The sequence below is a fragment of the Rattus rattus genome, chromosome 5 (genome assembly GCF_011064425.1).
Source record: "Rattus rattus isolate New Zealand chromosome 5, Rrattus_CSIRO_v1, whole genome shotgun sequence".
NCBI lineage: Eukaryota > Metazoa > Chordata > Mammalia > Rodentia > Muridae > Rattus > Rattus rattus.
Window position 1 is genome coordinate 122,374,988 of NC_046158.1, and position 19,350 is coordinate 122,394,337.

The following is a 19,350-nucleotide window of genomic DNA, read 5'->3' on the forward strand; positions in this document are numbered from 1 at the left end:
ACCACCATTGTATACCACCAGGTTTCAGGCCATCCCATGTTGTTATGACTATAAAACAGATAGCTCATGAGTGCACCCGGTGTAGCAAGGGCTGCTTACACTTTATGTATCTGCTCTGGAGACTATACCATCTTGATGTCTGCCGATTCCACAGTGGCTCTTTCTCACTTAATAAACTGCTATGCCTGAATTTTGAATTTTAAAACAACTACTATCAATACATACCTCAAGTGAACAAAGTGATACACTTTCTAGGAATATTAGATATGGCATGGCTGTCCTCTCACTACTTGTTAATCCTTGACTTCGAAAGAAAGTATATTTCATTTCACAACATGCCTACCACACCTGCCTCAAGTCCGGTGTTCCTGGACCCCCATCTCAGAAGCACCTCTGAAGCAGCTAAACTTAAAGGTCCTCTACCTGATCAGAGCTAACGCACCAAATATCTATCCCAACAGTACTCTCCGATGTAACAGTCCCGTACTCTACAAGAGCACTAATAGGTACCACTGAGTAATGTAAAACCAGCATCTTTCTAAGAGAAGTTATCCTAGCTGGGGAGTGGTGGTGTGAGGGCACAGGAAACATATCCAGTTTTGCCCTTCTTGTAGTCCAGAGCTTAACTTAAAAAATTCATCTCCCCAAGAGACAAAAACACCACCTCCACCCCAACCTCTGCTGCCCAACTGTTCAAACCGTGCCTGGAACTAGCAGCCCTGGCAGCCCTGAGGGAATGCATCTGAAATGAGGAGTGCTGAACGTTGTGTCAGACAGGGAATGGGACACTGTTGACTCACCACAGCCTATACAAGATTCTGAGGAGCAGTGAGGCTGGGACAGGCAGAGCTGCCACCAGTCTAGATGACATCTGGCTATACTGCTCTTACATTTACTCTTAGGAAATAAACTCTTAAAATAAACACCATCTGCTTTTTCCACTGTGAATTTTACTTTGTTCTTTGACTTTAAAGTTTTATTTCTAAAACTCCATGGTAGAATATAAGGAAACGGGCCAGCTAGCCTTCATGCTCTAAGTGGTATAGACACTTCTAACCAAGAACACTGAGATGGCAAGATCTTACCTAAGAAGCCATCTGAGTATCATGACAGCCAGGTTGCCTCACTTCCAGGTTCCTGCCAAACCATCAACTTCTAGCACTTTTAGCATTTTCTGTGCCTATGCTGTCTCCCGCTTCATCAAAGGGCTGCAGTCAAGAGCTTGAGCTCACTTTGAAACATAATTGTAGGCCACTGAGATTAAAGAAAGGGCTATCTGTTCCAGAAAAGGAAATTTGTTTCTATAAGTATCAAGAATGAAACTGTAAGGAAACATCTTCACACCAAAAATAATCATACAGTATTTACAGTAAAGATGCTAGCTAGGTACATCTTTAGTCATTAGAGAGAAAAGATCTCATGGTAGTAAATGAAAATACGGATAGAAAGTCCAGTGGACTCTCTATGCTGGCTGAACAACCCCCTCAGCTGACTATGTTCAATGTACATGATGGGGGCTGTCACACTTACAAATACTTCACAGGAGAAAAGCAGGTTCCTCCACACCTTGCTGGGCATTCCTGCTCCACGCCTGTCACCTACTGCAGACTGTGACTCATGGTCCTCTCTTTTCCCTTAAGCATCATGATTCCTCAGGGTCCATGTGAAAATCTAGCTTACCCCAGTTCTTCAACCCAACACTTACTTACCAAGTCCTGTCCACTCCATCACCTACCAAACTTGGTCTCATCTCCCTACTCCACAGCCACCATTCGAAGCCAATGCTCTTTTCCTCGAACCTAGTCTTTTCCCATGAACACTCACTCCATTCTCTGCTGCCAGAAAGTCTTTTAATGACTATGAGGCACCTGGCTTTCAACACCTTTGGGGTTTCTCAATGATTACAAAATAAAGACCAACTATCAGTGTATACACTCTCCATACAGCTTCCTGGAGCCCTCTGCTCTGTCCCCGCCTCAGCTACCCTCTGCCTGTCTTGTCCAGTAGACAGTGTGCTCCTTAAGTGTAAAGCCTACTGCCTGAGCTCACACTCTCCTCCGGAGCCTGTAATTCAGATGTCACCAGAAACAGTTGTTCTACCTGCTGGGATAGCTGAATGGATTACTGTATGCAGCTCTCACCACAGCCTATTCAATCACACCCATCCTGACGACTCTGGTCTCCCCACCCCACACTTTTCCTGAGTCTTCTCTTTCCACAGGACTGACACCTTCCCACTTCTCACACAAAGCTTGCCTAGGGTCTAGTCTAACCAGCTCTCCCTACTCAACTTTCAGAAATAACCTTCCTATACTTAATGGGCTCACCCCACTCCCACAGGCCGCATCTCTGCTAAAGTGATCTCTCCAGCTAGTTCAGAGAAGCAAGGACCCAGCTTCCTGCACAGCCACACCAGGTGCAGCAAGCACAAAAGCATAATTCACAATGTGCACCAAGTGCTCGGTTTCTCGATTCTTACCAGCACCACCAAAGACCAGGCACGGAGAGTTCTCCAGCCTCAGGTCAATTTCCTCTGACATTTAAGAAACATGGGAAATAAATCTTGACATTTTTCTTATATTGAGGAAAATAAATAATCCTAAAATATCATTTGAACATTGATTTGATAATAGAGTAAAATGAACTATGTCTCTCCCCGGCCACTCTGGTGAATTAGGTTTCTCAACCGAAAAGTCAATTACAGCCCCTTCATATAAATAAGTAATTTATCTGAAAGGTCTGGAAACTAGATCATATGATGTTACAAATGAGCCAGCTGGAGCAAGTTATAGATCAATACTGGAGGGTGAGCCAGAAAGGAATGAGACCGGTTCAGAATATCCAGTCATGGACGGAGGTAAAGATGCCAGCTCCCAGACAGGTGGGTAGGAAACTAAAATACTAAGGGAAACAAACCTATGGCAGATACTTTTCCTAATATAGTTTTAAATTATTCAGCAATTCAAATTGACTCCAACCATTCTGCTAAGACTATTTGGTCACTCAGTAACACAGCCAGACCAAAGGACCCTGTACCCTTCAAACTCAACCCCTCCCTCGGACAGTCATTACTAGTTTATTCTAAAGCAAAATGAATCCCTCTTCTTTCCCTTGGCCAAGTCTCATGATACAAACCAGTATTTCACTGCCTTCACTTTAGATGCAAAATACTCAACAGCAACAATTAAAAAAAAAATGTGTTTTTAAAAAGAATGTCCAGGCTCCATTTACAATACAATGGAAAAAATCTCAAGGGACACTGAGAAGAAAGAGCAAGCAATGAAACAGCTTGCCAATGGCCACCACGGTTGCCCTTCAACAGAGCCAAAAGAATATGTATAGCTACACGTCCATATGCACAACACATCTCTGAGAGAATAAGCAGGAAGCTGTTTGCCTGGGACCTTTGCGAAGAATAATAAGCAGGGCCTTGGGGGGATCAAGAAAAATAAACATTCCACTGCTAGGACTATTTTAGAATGTTTGATATGACTTTCATAATTAAAATCAATGTAGTTAATTAAAAGACAGGCGCCCCTGTTTCAAAACACTGTGTGCTTCCTCTTGCTTCCTCCTGCTTCTGGACAAGTTCGCGTCTGACTCAGCCTCCTCTCCTGGCACCCAGCCACTCAGAAGACAATGGCTGGCCTTGCAATCCATAAGTCACTGTGCTCTGGCTCACTGTCCGGTGCAGTCTAGATTGGCCTCTTCCGCTCTCCACCCTTATATCAAAGTTACCCCAATAATACCCTTCTGTTCTTGAGGAGCACTCCTTAGGCAGTCCCTCAGTTACCTGACTCTACCCAGCCATGCTTCTCCTTTGTGAGAGCTCCAAATAAAATACATGTCTGATCATGTTGAATTTCAGATAATCGAACAGCTTCCACAAGTACCCCCCCCCAACCCAAAGTACAGACTCACCCAGGAGACCGCACACACTCCTCAGGCTTCACCACACTGAGAGGCACACAGACCCCAATGCCCATCTACAGCCCAAGCCAGGAAGGTAGGTAAACAGACATCCTGGGTAACCAAAGAAAGAGCAGAGGTTCCAGGAATACATGTCAGCTCCCCGACTCCAAAGTCAGGAACCAATCTCCCTGTAGCTCCCTCTTCTTATGCTTTACCCACATTTATGGCTGAACACTTGGAAGAAACTAAAGAGAACGAGAAACCAGTGCATAGTCAGGAATTGCTGACAGTTCTTACTTGGTCTCTGCTCTCCATGAAATCAGACCAAGCCCAGTGTGGTAAGTCACACCTGTGATCCAAGAACACAGGAGACAGAGACAGGAAGAGGCAAACTAAAGGTCAGCCTGGCACCATACGAGGATCAGCTAAGTCACAGCACCACGACCTGTACCTAATACCAGCCTCAGATGGCAGCAGTGAAGAAGAGGCGGCAGCACCTCCCCTGCATTTCCTGAAGGCCACCCTATGCAAAAGTGAAGGACGAAGTCACTACCACTGCATCATGGACATCACAGCAGTAACAGAGCCACAACTGAGATGTGCCATGGCAGGTCCGGCTGTAAAGGCTGAGACTTTTATCGTCCTGCCTGACTCAGGGAGGGTGTCGGAAACCCACAATTAGGCCAAAAGCCAACTGTTAGAGGTAACAGGTTAGGATCCCAGAAAGCAGCCAATCTGAGGAATGCTAGCTAACCTCTATTCATCAGTGTACTCCCTCAATAAGCAATGGGGGGGAGGAAGGAGGGAGGGAGGGAGAGAAGGGGGGAGAGAAGGAGGGAGAGAGGGGCATCAGATACTACAAGTGCGATGCAACAGAGACCTAAGCACAGCCTCGGCCTACCCCATGCACAGCTACAAGACTTAGAATGCCCCTCAGAATGGTACTGAGCACAGGCACACAGCAGGGAGTCTACTCCCTGATTCAAGCAACTGGCAGCCAGGCCTGGCAAAGAATGAAAACACAATGTCTCACCCACCCCAACTACCCCCAGAGGCAAGGTAGTGCACACATTCAGAGCCCCGGCTGACAGATCTGAGCTGGGGTCACTGAGCAAGGATGCAGATAGGTTTCTGTTTGTCAAACCATCCTCATCCTCAGTGGAAAGAGCAGCCTAACAGAGTTGTCTTGGTACAAAGTGGATCTTCGTAAAATATACAAGATCCTTACAGAAGAGAAACAAAAAGGAGCCACATAAACTTTCAGCTAGGATTCTATGAAGAAGTTAACGGTCATTCATTCCACAAATATTTAGTGAGTATCTTCACATGCCAAGAACTCTTGGTGCAGGGAGAAAGTAGCAAACAATGCCTTTCAGGGAAACAATAATTTTCAATCTCACTTTAGATAATGGTAAATGCATAAAGAAACACAACTGGCTGTCTTGGTGTGGCACTGATAGTCAAAAGGCATAGAAAGATAAGGCAGCCATGGAGAGCTCTCCAAGGGGTGGCTTATAAGTGAGCAAAGGTCTCCACAGAGCATGCAGGAGGGGTTGGAGAGTGTTTATGGTAACAGGGTCCAACCGGCACTGCCCCGGGCCTGACAGTTACCAGAGTCATCTGCACAACCTCAACACAGACCAACAAAAAGGCCTGTCCTACTCAGAGGCCTGGGAGACTAGCTGATTAGCCAGTCAGCTGGGAGATTCCGAGGCCCGCCTGCTTCGGGACATGCTGCCCTAGCTGCCCTACCATGTCCTCCTCGGTGACCCTGAGACTCTGCCATGTCTATCTGCTTCACTGCAACTCCTTGGCTATTCTGTGTACTAGACAGCTGTCTCATCCCATCTTAATGTGGCCAAATCACCAGCCAATTCTAGAAAGAAAAAAACATCTGGGGCTCCAGACAGCAAAGTTAATATCCCTAGTCTGAGTCACATACTCTCCTGAAGCAAAGTGCTATGTATGTGTGTGTGTGGCGGGGGTGGGGGGTGGGGGGGTAAGGGTGGGGAGTTAGAGAGGGGGGAGGGAGGGAGAGGAGGGAGGGGAGGGAGAGGAGAGGAGGGGAGGGGGGGGGAGAGAGAGAGAGAGAGAGAGAGAGAGAGAGAGAGAGAGAGAGATCTCACACTGGACAGGACCTAAGAAAACAAACTAGCTTCACTACCCACCATATAACCCGGAAGCCCCAGCTGATCGATGCTGATTTTGTTCATTAAATCAAGATCTATCTATTTACTCTACAAATATTCTTTTCTACTCTGTCCATAACAATTGAGGTTCTATAGATATTCTTGCAAATATAACAACAAAAACCAAAACAAACAAACAAACAAACAAAAAAACCCTGCCCTGCCCACTGGGAGCTCCCATGCCAAAAGGGAGATTTATTTTATCACAACCTTTCCCAACCTTTTCTCTGAATGGGTTACAATGTAGGTTATATAAAAAACGATTTTACATTTTTCCCCAGATCTTACAAAAAGGAAGTTATACAGCTGATTTATAAAAAGCTTCAGAAATTCCGGGTATGAAAAGCTCCGTCTTCATCCACACACTTGAGAAGTCACAGTTCATAAAATGATTATTATCAACATCAAGATTCTTTCACTTTTTAAAATTTTGCAAATTACATCTGGTTGTTCTGTCTTCATGTGTGACGAGCATGCCATGTAGTTCATGTTTCGAGCATGCCATGTAGTTCATGTTTCGTCCTCAGCTACCTCCCAGGGTAAAGCCCTAATGCCCACTCACTTAAATTAGGAAGTCACAGTAGCCAGAGGCAGGCTAGAATGGAGCAATGGAAGGCCGCTGACTCAGCATGGGCCCGAGCAGACTGCCCGCAAAGGCAAAGCCAGCTTAGAGGTTAGATGACTCTCACCTTTCCCCAAGGCCTGGGAAGCTAAGGAGAACCTGGCTTTATTTTTTCGGGGGTGGGGGGGTGAGTAAAGCAAAGTTGGTCCAAAACAGAAACGTGATCTCCTTTCCAGGAGAGTCTTGCACTCCGAACCCAGCCAGTTAGTTGCCTTCCTCGGCCTGAACAGGTACTGTTTGATAACAAACAGCTCCACTGGCCTCCTGCCTTCCAGGCTATATGGATCACATGAAGGAATGCCAGTCCTAAGTAGACCACTGTCCAGAGTAACTAAAGAATAAAGCCGGAGCTGCCATACCTAGCAAATGCAGGGTTCTCAAGGAAAGCCCTCTGACCACAACCCAAGGCTGACCCATATCCAAAGAAAACAGTGTGTGGCATGTGACACTCACCCAGTCAACAAACCGCCAGAAAGGAATTCTGTCTTCCGGTTCCAACTTTGTCATGCCCAAGAATACGCAGAGGGCTTTCATTATCCAATAGGCTGCACCCAAACCTATTAAATCTGACCCTGAGGTGGAAACACTAGCAGGGAAAGTTATGCTTCAGTGACCCAACTTTCTTGTTTCTCCACTCACCTATTAATAGCCTCAGAAGGACAACCTATGACTTAACCAATAGACACAGGAGAGGAAACAAACTATAATGAGGCCTGAAAGAAACCAGATAGAAGGAAAAACCAGATGAGAAACTAGGAAAAGAACCAAGCAGAACCCTCAGCAGAAAGTGTATTTCACAGGGGCAGTGCAGGGCTGGGAGGCCAAGGTCTCAGAACCTGAATCAGCTCCAGGTACTGGGCCTCCAGTCAGTGCTTAAACGACTGTTCAGCTGTAAGGTGGGGAAAGGCCACCTTGGTTTGAGCTAACAGCATATGAGCACTCTGAGGAAAACTGTCCAGATTTCCAGTAGAGTTCAAAGGAGCCCCCTCAAGCCCCAACTCCAACTCCCAGCTCTGGGTTTTCATGGCTTGTCTAAGCACTGTATGAAGCTCAGGCTGCTTCTGAGCAAGAAGACAATGAGCAAAGGCCCTCAGAACACAGCCCATACTGACAACCAAAGACGACAGGAACGTAAAGGGGAAGCGGCCAAAGCAAACTGGGGGTGTAAACGAACCACACAAAGGAGAAGAGTGTTAGGCAGCCTATCTAAACCAGAAGTCTGAAAATGTCCTCCCTGCCCTGAGACTGCTATGGCCAAAAACTCCCTGCTGCTGCTGCCGCTGCTGCCAGTGTCTACATTTTCAAAATCAAAATATTTTACAGAAGAATCTGGATTTCTTGTTTCTTTGGAAACATGGAGGGGGGTTTCACGGGACAACAGGAGTACAGTTTAAGAATACACTCCCCAGAAGTGACGCTCAGCTCTCCTAGGTCTAACAACCCACTCCAGTCTCCCAGCCTCACTCCCAGATGCACGACAGGGTGCAGGCAGGACACAGCGGCCAGGAGATGGAGGATGCCAGTCTGGGGAGGAAACTTCCATCGTGAAGGAGCACCCTTCTAAGGGGCTCTGGAGGTGTCATCTCACACCACCACAGGACTACATTGTTAGATTTTGTTTTCCCACCACAATGCCTTGAAGGCAGAGAGAACACTGAAAACAAGGGACTGATAAACTATACTTTCAACAAAATAAAATGTAATATAACCTGGCTGGGGGAAAATCTGTTTGACTTCTTCAAGTTTTCTAATTTCTCATTTAAGATTTATCAAAGTAGCTCTAATGTGAGAGGGAGGTGCCTTCTCTCATTCACACTATAAACTCCTCTCTCCTTCCCGCTCTCATCCCTCCTTCAGGCCTATACTCCTCCTTCACTCTCCCCTTCTCTGGACCTCTCCATAGTGCCCAGTGTGCCCCAATTCTCACTCCTCCAACTCCTTAACAATATCTTCACTTTCTGATGCCCTGAAGAGGCAAACTCTACAGTACGAAGCTACCAATACCTCAAAGCTGTGAACCCCAAATAATATTAGCAGGTTCCTCATGCTCCACAATTTATCCCAGATTCCTTGAACATAAATACACTGCCACCACTTAGGGACAGAAGAAAAGAATCTCCTGAACAAGGCTTAAAAAACAACACAGCAGGGCCCTCCCTAGGCCAGCAGTAGGAGGGTGAAGGAAGTCTCAGGTTGCATCCAGTGACACAGTTACACCTCTAACTGAACCTCATTTCAAAGGAGGAGGCAATACACAAAGCAAAGCCAGTGACTGCCTGGGGCCAAGAGGTCTCATCTTGAGATAAGGGGATGACATCAGAAGAGGAGTTCTACTTCTGGTTCACGTAAGCCCTCACCTCTAGAGTGTTACCTTTCTAGCATTTGAGGACTACTAGTGCGTTTTAATTCAGCCTGTCTTCTCCTGCACTGTGAAGCTTCTACTGAGCCTCCTTCAGGGTTCAGGGTTCCCCTGCTTACATTTGCAGAGCATGACAGACTCAACTTAGCACTTGAAATAGGAAGCTCTCCAACACAAAGAGGCCCTTAGCTGCCTTCCAATCACTGAGAAAAGCCTTGAGAACAGCCACATGTGTTTATAAAGATGAACAAGGAATAAAGCCACATCACACCAAACCCAGAGAAACCTAAGTTCTGGTAGCATCCATTGCACACAATAGTAGGGCACAGTCATTATGAATTCTTTCAGGTCTATAAACAAGGCCTCTGGGCCACCCACCAGTTGCCCTTCTCCAGCTACAATTATCCTCACTGGCCAACCATACTTTGGCTCTGAGCAATCCATTCAAATGCCTTCCCTGATGTTCCAAATTCAGCGTGTCTTCATATTCACCAAAAGTTTTGACAGGACTACAGGACCAAGAACAACAGATGTAGGGGCTATACCCAGCTTGGACACCATGGGAGGGACTCTGTGATACTAAATTTATTTTCATAGTGAAGCCACCATGCTATTTTCCTTTTTTTCTCTTTCCTATTTCTGGTAGCTAGCTAATCAAAACATGTTAATAAACATTAATATTCCCTGTACTGAGAATTTTTATTCAATTTCCAATTTGGTAACAATAAATTGTAAAAGTCCTAAAAGAGGAAGCTCTTTGGATTCTTCAGTAATTATTTTTCATTAATTTACTTGTGTTTTATATGCATAGGTGTCCACAAGGGGCATCAGATTCTCTGAATTGAAGGTTATAAAGAGTTGGGAGATATCACATGAGTGCTAGGAATCAAACCTAGGTCCTCTGGAAAAGCAGACAGTTCTCTTAAGTGCTGAGCCACCTCTCCAGCCTATTTAATAAATTTTACTAGTATCAGAGACCCCCAGACCCAAACTGAGACCTGCTGGCCTAGTAAGTCACCTGTCACCACCCTATAATGTGTAATACTTTGTGAATAATGAATCAAGCAATCTCTACCTACAAATCTGTTTCAAAAGCTAAGAAATGTGGTACAGAAAACAGCCCGGCTTCATCTGTTACTGATTAGTGGCAGCTGCCTCTCAGAAGTCAAGGCAGAATGGGAAAGTTGGCAAAAGCAAGGCACAGGACAACAAAAACCTTCTGACTCTTCAAAATCAAGCTAAGGAATTCAACTAAGTTCAAATCAGAGACAGTCAAGTAGCACTTAGTGCTCGAGGAAAGGAGGGAACACTCTTCCTCCTGATTGAACAGTTCATTTTCTAAGTCAGCAGAGAGGCAGACGATCTCAGAATTATTTGTTAGTGCTAAGTGCACAAAGCAAGGTACACTGTAAATAAGCTCCTCTCAGGGAAAGCCTGCCTCTGGAATGTTGTTAAGTCCCTTCCTTCCAGCACTGGGCCACTGACCTCATCAGAAGTCATAGCATCAGCCTATCTCCACAGCTCACCTTCATAGCTGCCTAGCGGCAGCAGAAAAACAACCATTAATCTCAGTGCTATAGGGAACAGAGAAGTCTCCTAAGTTCAAGCCTTTTCCTGACACTCTAGCCTTGTGATCAGGCAAGCAGAAAACTAACTCAGTCAGATGGCCCTGGAATGGTGGGGCCTCTGTGAGCATTGGGGCCATTTCTAACCTGCTTTTAGATCCATCCTTGGACCTGGCAGGTACGAGAGGGTTAAAGTTCTGAGTAAAAATGGGAACTGGGATGGTTAACATTCCTAAAAGTTCAGATATTGGCAAGAATTATGTCTAAAATAAGCAGACAGAGGACAGTGCAGAATGACACCTTCCTTCTCCCTCTGCTCCTCTACCCAGTCTCTCTGGATACCCAGCTAACCTGAGCCCCTGAGGACAGGGGCCAGGACCACTATGTTCATGGTGTCTAACACAATACTCTGTACCCAGTGGGTGTCTGAGAGGTACTGCTGAGTGACCTTCACACAACTTCACCTTGTCCTCAAGTCTTTGAACATCTTTTCTAGGTCCCTTAGCAGTTCCTTAGCAGAGCTCCAAGTAACCTTTAGACAGTATTTAGATCAGGCTATCCCATGTTCACCCTTCCATAATGAATACAAAGTCTAAAATCTTACTGTGGCTTAGTAAACCCTGCATGTCTGCTCATGTCCTACCTCACTGACTCATCCCTTCGGCCTCCTCCCTCCACTGCCATATCCCATTCGTCTTCCTTCTACAAGCCCTTGTACATTCTATGTCTGCCTAGGACATTTTCCCCTGACCTTCCACCTCTCATGAGTGCGCTTAGGAGTAGATCCCAGATATTCATGAGTATCTAGAGTTCTTGCCCTCTCTGTGTTTTGTTTTCATTCCATCACTCTCACTGCCTGTCATTACATGGTGACCCCGTGTTTCCACTCTAGGCCTTTAATGCCCAATATGGCAGCTACAAAGCATGTGTGCTACTGAAATGAAGTTATGTGTAAATGTAACACACCAGACTTCAGACTTTTTAAAATGTCAAACATTTCTTTGTTGATGTTTATGTTGATCGCATATTGTGATGACATTTTGAATATTTTAGGTTAAATATATCATTAAAGGTATTTTCATCTATTTCTTTTTACTTTGCTTTTCTGTGCCGGGAATCAAACCCAGGGTTTATGCATGTGCAAACTCTATCACTGAGCTACCTCCCCAGCTCCCTCTTTAGTTTTTAATGTGGTCACCAAAACCTCTTAAGTCACGTCTATGCCTCAAACTGCACTTCTGACCACAGCATGACATGAGCACTTAAGTTCCTCAGGAACAGCATCTTTATGTGTCCCATTCACCAATGAATCTGCAAACCCAGAACAGACCTCTGCACTCAAACACACTCATCAAAGACCCAATGATTGTAAGACCCTCTCTTGGTAGGACTTTTCTACCTTGCAGCATACTGGTCAAGATTCCCCTACTTCCAAAAACTTTTTTGGGACTGCTCAACTTGTCTCAAACACCTAGAACAGAAGCCAGCACATTTGACACATGGGTCCATGCCCTAAACAGCCATTAGCTGAGCTTACCATAACTGGGTGTTTTTATGTATCATCTGCCTCATTTCATTGCCAGAGTAAGAACATTGGAAGAAAAGGAAGAAAGTGTCCGACTATTAGACACGAATTTCAGAAGACTGACTTGAGGCCCAGAGAACTGAAGTAATGTAAAATGAGCAACTGGCAGACCCAGAACCCAAACTCACATCTTCCAGCTTCCACGGTGGCAGCAGGCCCTCCACCTGGGCCAGACGGCAGCTGGCAGATAGCATCACACAGAGAGATGATCTGCTTGCCTGCACAGCAGTCTGTCTGCTTCTTTGTTTTAGGTATAATTCTTGCCAATATCTGAAATTTCAGAGATTTCAGTAGCCCAGAAACCCTGTTTCATTCAAAATGTGAACATCTGCGTATGACCCAGGTATAAGAACCATAATCCAAGAAGATGGAAACATCCCAAACACTCTTGGAGGATTCAGGTAATAAATGATTAAGAAAAATAGGCAAGGTCCCAGATTGTAACAAGAGCTACAAGCAGAAAAAGCAGAGAAAATGATAGAAATCACCAGGGATGGGAGATGTACCTTTGTGGCTAACCGAGAGCTCTCACGCTGAGGAAATGATAACTGAACACAACTTTGAGGAGGAAAGGAGTGTAGTGAGTGCATATCTGGGAAAGGGGTGCCTCCAGCAGATGAAATAGAGGAGTGGAGAAACATCACCCTTCTAGACATTACGTTTAGAGAGCACAAACAATGTCCCTTTATAGTGGAGAACTGTCACTGGAAAGTGGCCTGCAGTCAATAAGTACTGTTCCTTGCCTACTCTGCAGGCAGATATAAACATGGGCCTGGCTCCCACCAATGAAAGGTGAATGCTAGTGTGTGTGTTCCACCAGCTACACAGATAGGACACTTAGTCAGAACTCCAGGAGGGGAGATTAAAAACACCTGCTGACCAGGAGTCACAGCCACGGCCTGCTTACATGAATGTGTTTATACTCAAGACATTCAAATGGGAAAACTGGGGTTGGGGATTTAGCTCAGTGGTAGAGGCAAGGCCCTGGGTTCGGTCCCCAGCTCCGAAAAAAAAGAAAAAAGAAAAAAAAATGGGAAAACTAATTTGTTACAAAAGGCCCTCAACTTCTCTAACTGTAAAGCAAGAAACTGTTCTATTTAGCCTCTCTTCTGACAGAGTTTCTCATGGAAACAACTCCAGGTTTTTCAGAGTCCCTGAAGGCACTGAGTTTGTAGATTAGAATTATTTAATTCTGCCTAAGTCCAACCTTGTCCACACCCTGAGAACTGTCCTTCCGCAGCTAGGTGTGACTCCAGCCCTCCCCAGGCCCTACTTCTTACTTGATACATGGAAGCAGTTAGTTGACCAAGGTGTTTACAGCTCAAAGCATATCTACAGCCCATTTAAGGAAGGGCCAGGCCCAGTCTACAGAACAGAAAAAGCCATTCTGGGGAATGTTATCCATTCTTAGTCTTAACATATGCCAAGGAAGGCTAAGTTGGTAGAAATGACAGCAAAGGGAGATGTTTTACATGACAATCAAATGCCACATAAGATCTTGGACTAGAACCTGGACATAATAAAGGTCTTACTTGAACAACCTGAGAAATCTAGACTTAAGTGGTTCTATCACCAAGAATACAAAATCACTTTCCTAGTTTCGATCCTATGCTATGGTATTATGAATTATATATGAGAACTCTGCTAATTTTTGCAATATTTCAAAACAGAGAGCTAAAAATATTTCAAAAAAGAAGATATATATTATTTAAATCATGTTATATGGGAACCAACTACACTTATTAACAATAAACATTCTCCCAGTTGTCCTATTTGATCAAGTCACAAATAGCTCACATGAAGACCATATCTTTAGAAAAGGGGAAAATCGGGGTTGGGGATTTAGCTCAGTGGTAGAGCGCTTGCCTTGCAAGCACAAGGCCCTGGGTTCGGTCCCCAGCTCCGGAAAAAAAAAAAAAGAAAAAAGAAAAGGGGAAAATCACCTATCCTTTTTCTAACATTTATTTATATGTGTACAAATGTATTCATGTATGTGGATGCATGCATAGCTACCATAAGCATGTAGGGGTCAGAGGAGAAGTTCTGAGTCACTTCTCTCCTTCTGCCATGTGGGTTGCAGAGATCCACATCAGTCAGGCTTGTGCCAAGTGCCTTTAACTGCAGAACCGTCTCACAGCCCAGAATCTAGTTTTCAAGTGTTTGTCTCAACAGCATTTTCCACTTTAAAGCTAGTCTTCATCAATTTAAGTCATTTTCTCTTAGAAGTTTCCTGAGGGTCTTCAAGTCCCCTTCACAGGAGCTCCTGAGTCATTTACCTGTGCCCCAGGCAGAATTGATGAACAGAATCACTGAGATTCTGAGAATGAGACTCAGCGGGCGCACTGCTGGGAGATCTCACAGGGCCAAGAGGGCCAGGGGCAGCAAGCTCAGGAGAGCAGCACCCTGTGGTAGGCTCTGAGCCCTGAACTCACAAAACTTTATAGTTCTCTTTCTGAGTTTCTGTGTTCCTAGAACCTTTCGCCTGCAGCCCAACTCAGCATGGGCCTCCAAGAAAGAGAACTATGGACATCCCAAGTGTGGCACTCGCAGCTCACGTTTCGCGTTTCAGGAATCTCACTACACTTCTGCTTTTCAGGGTATGGATCATAACACTGGTTTAGGTGGCAACAGATATCTTCTTTTTCTAATGAAGTAGTTGTGAGGAGAAAACGGCAGCACACACTGAACTGGAAAATGCCTTGCTGGACCAGCTACAAGAAGACATTTCTCCACAATCAGCAGCAGCCTTCCAAAACTCAAAAGCCCCTCATTTCAAATAACACGAAAATCCTTCTCCACTCAGAAGAGAGACCTGCCAGAAATGAGCCTTATTCACAACAATTTTATTAGGAGATCTTTGTGGAAAGTAGGTGGAATTCTGAGGTGAACTGGTCAGAAACCTTTCATGCAAAAGTATCTCTCTCAAAATATTTACTAATTACAAAGAAAAAATAAAATGTTACTAGTGCAGAGACCGATTAAATGATGTGCTAACCAGGTAAGCATAGTCAGCACTCTCAGTAATAAAACACAGTGATAAGCAGACTTTCCAAACACTACAGGAAAAGTACAAAATCACTTATGTGGTCCTCTTGCCAAAACATATTAATTGAAGTTAATCATTAAAAAATAATCACCAAAATACAAATTGAGGATCATTCTAATAAATTGCCCTTAATTGAAATATGAAGGTCATCTAAGACCTTGTAGCTAAGGAGATCACAGACACAGAGGATAACGTCCTATAATTTCATAATCTGATACCATCTTCAATGGCCTTCTAAATAAAGATCCTTATAGCTATAGATCAGCGCAGCTCTCACCCCTCACCAAAGAAGCTTCTTTATGCAGTGGACAAAATTACTAGAGACAACAACTGGTCCAAGTATGGAGAATTTGTGACTGTGGAGTGCCCATACCCAAACAAGATGTCTATAATAAAACCCCTACCCCTAAGGCCAGGATACACCACAGAAGAAAGGCACCAAGAGACTATAGAAGCCAGAGGATGTCTGTGCACATGTCTTCTGGATGTGACTTAGGTGTTGCATCCATGAGAGCTCAGCATAAGAAGGCCTGTACTAGACAACACCAATCAACATTCCAGTATGGACAGGAGAAGGGCTCACAAAGTCCCACCACTAACTGTAAAGCTACAGACAAGCCCAAGGCTACTAAGGGAAGAAGAGTCCATTTTCTTCAGGGACCAGCCTCCTGACAGGTTGCCTGTGCCCCAGAGGTCAGTCCTACGCCTACGTGTATACTGGCAAGTCTAAATGGACTCAGTGGGTTGTACAAACATGTGTGTGTATGTGTGCATATGAGTATTTGAATTTGAGAGGTTATGTAGAGAGACACAGGAGAAGTTGGAAGGGAAGGAGAGGAAAAAGGACAGGGGCAAATGCATTGTACTTGTATGTGAAATTCTCAAAAAATATTTTTAATCCTCTGGGCTGGAGAGATGGCTCAGAGGTTAAGAGCACTGACTACTTGTCCAGAGGTCCTGAGTTCAATTCCCAGCAACCACATGGCTGCTCACAACCATCTGTAATGGGATCTGATGACCCCTTCTAGTGTGTCTGAAGACAACTACAGTGTACTCACATAAGTAAAATAAATAAGTATTTTTTAAAAATTTAATTCTTATGAAAAATTAAAGAGGTATATAAGGTCATAAAAATGAAGGAAAGCCTGAAAAACTGTCCAAGGTCAAATGTGGACAGATGCCAACTACAGAACATGTGGGTACTAGACTGGATGGCAGAGCACGAAGGTAAAGAAGTCAGTGAAGGGCAAAAGCACAAATCCAGTCCACTGAGCAGCACTGGGACGGTATGAATCTCTCAGCTTTTGATCACTGTAACATTTGAGATGTTAATGTTAGGGAGAAGGTAGATAAGAGTTGAAAAATGTGTGCTTAAAACATTACTTAAGTCTAAAAATATTCAAACAAACAAACTAAAACCAACACTTTTCTGAGGAAGAGACAAGAATATGCTATCCCATAAACTATGCTTCATTTAAGCACAGTATACACTGGGCCTTAATAGATAGAATTAGAGTATAGAAGTAGCTATGCAAATTTCACGTAATAAACTTAATAAATAGTGAGGGTATGAAAGCTATAATCCTTAACCAGGCCCCTCTCCAGACCCCTTACACTCTTCCGGACACCCATAAAGAATGCAAAGAGTCCCTTTCCTCCTCACAGACAGAACACAATGATCTATAGAGGGGGGAGCCATGGATCCTGGCTGAGCTCCTTACAGGCACTCACACTGTGTAAAGATGGACATAGGGTAGGAGGGGCTGACATTATACAGCAAACACTTGCTGGGTGTCGGAGTTAAGCCCTGAGGAAATGCAAACAAGACTCATATGGGCCCTAGTTCTTGTGACATTCACATGAAGGATGGACAGGCATCAAGAATACATCCCATATGGACATGAATATAGAATGTCAGAAGACAGTAACTGCTATGAAGCCAGAAATGCTGTGTCATGTGTCATGTGATAACAGTTTCCTGGAGGAAGTGGCATTGAGTCAGGATCCCATTCTGATCCTTAGTTTTCTAAGTCTGAGCTAATGACAGAATTGTTAAGGATTATATAAAATACTGATGATGTAGGATTTAGAATTCCTAGTAAATCAATGAGGGAACAGAAATAGTCTACTCTGAAGACCATTATAGAGCTTCTCAACGTATTCTAAATTCCATGTGCCTCACTGAAATGGACTCCAAGGGTCTAAGAATAGATTGCTGACCATAGAAATGTACTTTTCCTCCTCTGGACAGCAACAGTGAATAATAAACGTACTTACTGATGGAAGACACAGAGGCTCACAGACAAGTGGCTCAGGCAAAAACTAGTAAATGAGCGAAGGGAAGTCTGGAGCCTTGCTGGACTGTCACGAACAGGTGGCAGAATCCTAGCTACCATGACTGCCATGACGGGTTCTTCCCGTTTCATCATTTGAGCTTGACAGAGGCATCGAAGTCTCAGTAGCCAGTAAGATATTACCCAGCACTGTCCCACCCTCACTCAGGATACAGGGTAGGTAGAATTAACATGTCTTTTCTTAAGTGTCAGTGAGGCAGTATCTCTGTACAAGAAGCTGAAAAACAGTAAAAGGCTTCTAAACTAACTAGGAAAAACTAATAAAATAATGATGTCTAACATAAACCAACCTCGGACCCAGCCTTTCACATCAGGTGACTGAATGTCTCTAAATGCCCCTCCCTCTCTCTCCGACAGAAAGACATACACATGCCGACTCTCTCTATGGTAAGTACTTGAACACGTGCTCTCTCACACACACATGCACCCGGTGTGTTTGCAGTGAAGTGCAGCCCCATGTTAGGAGATGTTTAGGACATAGTCTAGGTTTTCAAAGAACATTTTAAAAATACTACCACTCAATAAGTGTAAGAATAGTTCACTAGTTCTGAAATATATTTCACATCACTGCCCCTTTCCCTCAGATTACCTGTCAAGCTCCTAAGGCAAAGCACACACGTTCATGTGTTCGAAACAACGAGCAATGGCAGCACCATTGCCACAGAGGCCCAGGGGGAGCATCCTGGCTCCCAGGCATCGCCTGAGAAACTGCTTTCTATCCCAGCAGGCCCTCACCCAGTCCCTCTTCTGCCCCTTTATCCTTCATGTGACTGTCACCACTGCTCCAACATGGATCGACCTTCCTTCCTTCCTTCCTTCCTTCCTTCCTTCCTTCCTCCCTTCTTCCTTCCTTTCTTTTTAAGACAAATGCCCTATGCCCTGGTGAGGCACAGAAGATTCAGAGGAGGAAAGGAGCTTCAGAACCAGCCGGGAACAGGAACCTAGCTCTCTCGTGCCCCACACCTTCTCTTCCTAACCCCTCATTCCCTCCCTCCTCCCTCCTTCTTTTCCTGAGCCCCACCTCACTTCCCACTCCTTCTCTTCCAACCAGACCTAATCTCCAATGCAGACCTAACCCAAGACTTAGCTAGACAGACTACTCTCCTGTTATCCTCCCTCCTCTCCACACTAGGCCATCTGACTTAGTTAGGGCTAACATTACTATAACCAAGAACAAATTAAAGAGGAAACAGTTTCTTTGGATTATACTTCCACACCATAGTCTATCACTGAAGGAAATCAGGACAGGAACTCAAATGGGGTAGAAACCCGGAGGCAGGACCTCTTAGAAGCCACAGTGAGGTTCTGTTTACTGGCATGTTCAGAAGCCTGCTTTCTTATAGAATCCAGGACCACCAGCCCAGGAACGGCACCACTTACAATGAGCTGGATTAATTCAGAAAATGCTCTACATGCTTGCCTACAGCCCAATCTGATGGAGGAGTTTTTCTCAATCAAGGTTCCCGCCTCTCAGATAACTCTAGCTTGTGTGGAGCTAACATAAAACTGGCCAGCATGGGGTCACTGCTGCCTCCCCACGTGATGACTGAAATTATGAGAAACAGCAGCAGTTAGGATTTACCAACAAGTGACTGTGCGTACGGCGCTATGCCAAGCAAACGCTCTACTGCTTCTTCACCTTCCTCCCAACAACCTACACAACACTGTCTGACGGCACAGGTCTCAATGGTGTGACTTCAGGACCTTTTTATAATCTT

At 44.6% G+C, this 19,350-nt stretch overlaps 1 protein-coding gene across 3 annotated transcripts in view; it reads right to left on the reverse strand.

Annotated features, from left to right (window-relative positions):
- Positions 1 to 19,350, reverse strand: part of Kif16b (kinesin family member 16B) — a 290,355-nt gene that overhangs the window by 262,541 nt on the left and 8,464 nt on the right. The window contains exon 2 of one of the 3 annotated variants that reach the window (XM_032904314.1): positions 9,507 to 9,591. The exons of 1 other annotated variant lie outside the window; for it this stretch is intronic. In XM_032904314.1, the coding sequence (XP_032760205.1) occupies positions 9,507 to 9,526 (20 nt within the window). In that variant the 5' untranslated portion in view covers positions 9,527 to 9,591. Of the gene's footprint in view, positions 1 to 9,493; positions 9,592 to 19,350 lie in introns of those variants that run through there. One more of the 3 variants, XM_032904315.1, reaches the window with a different exon arrangement.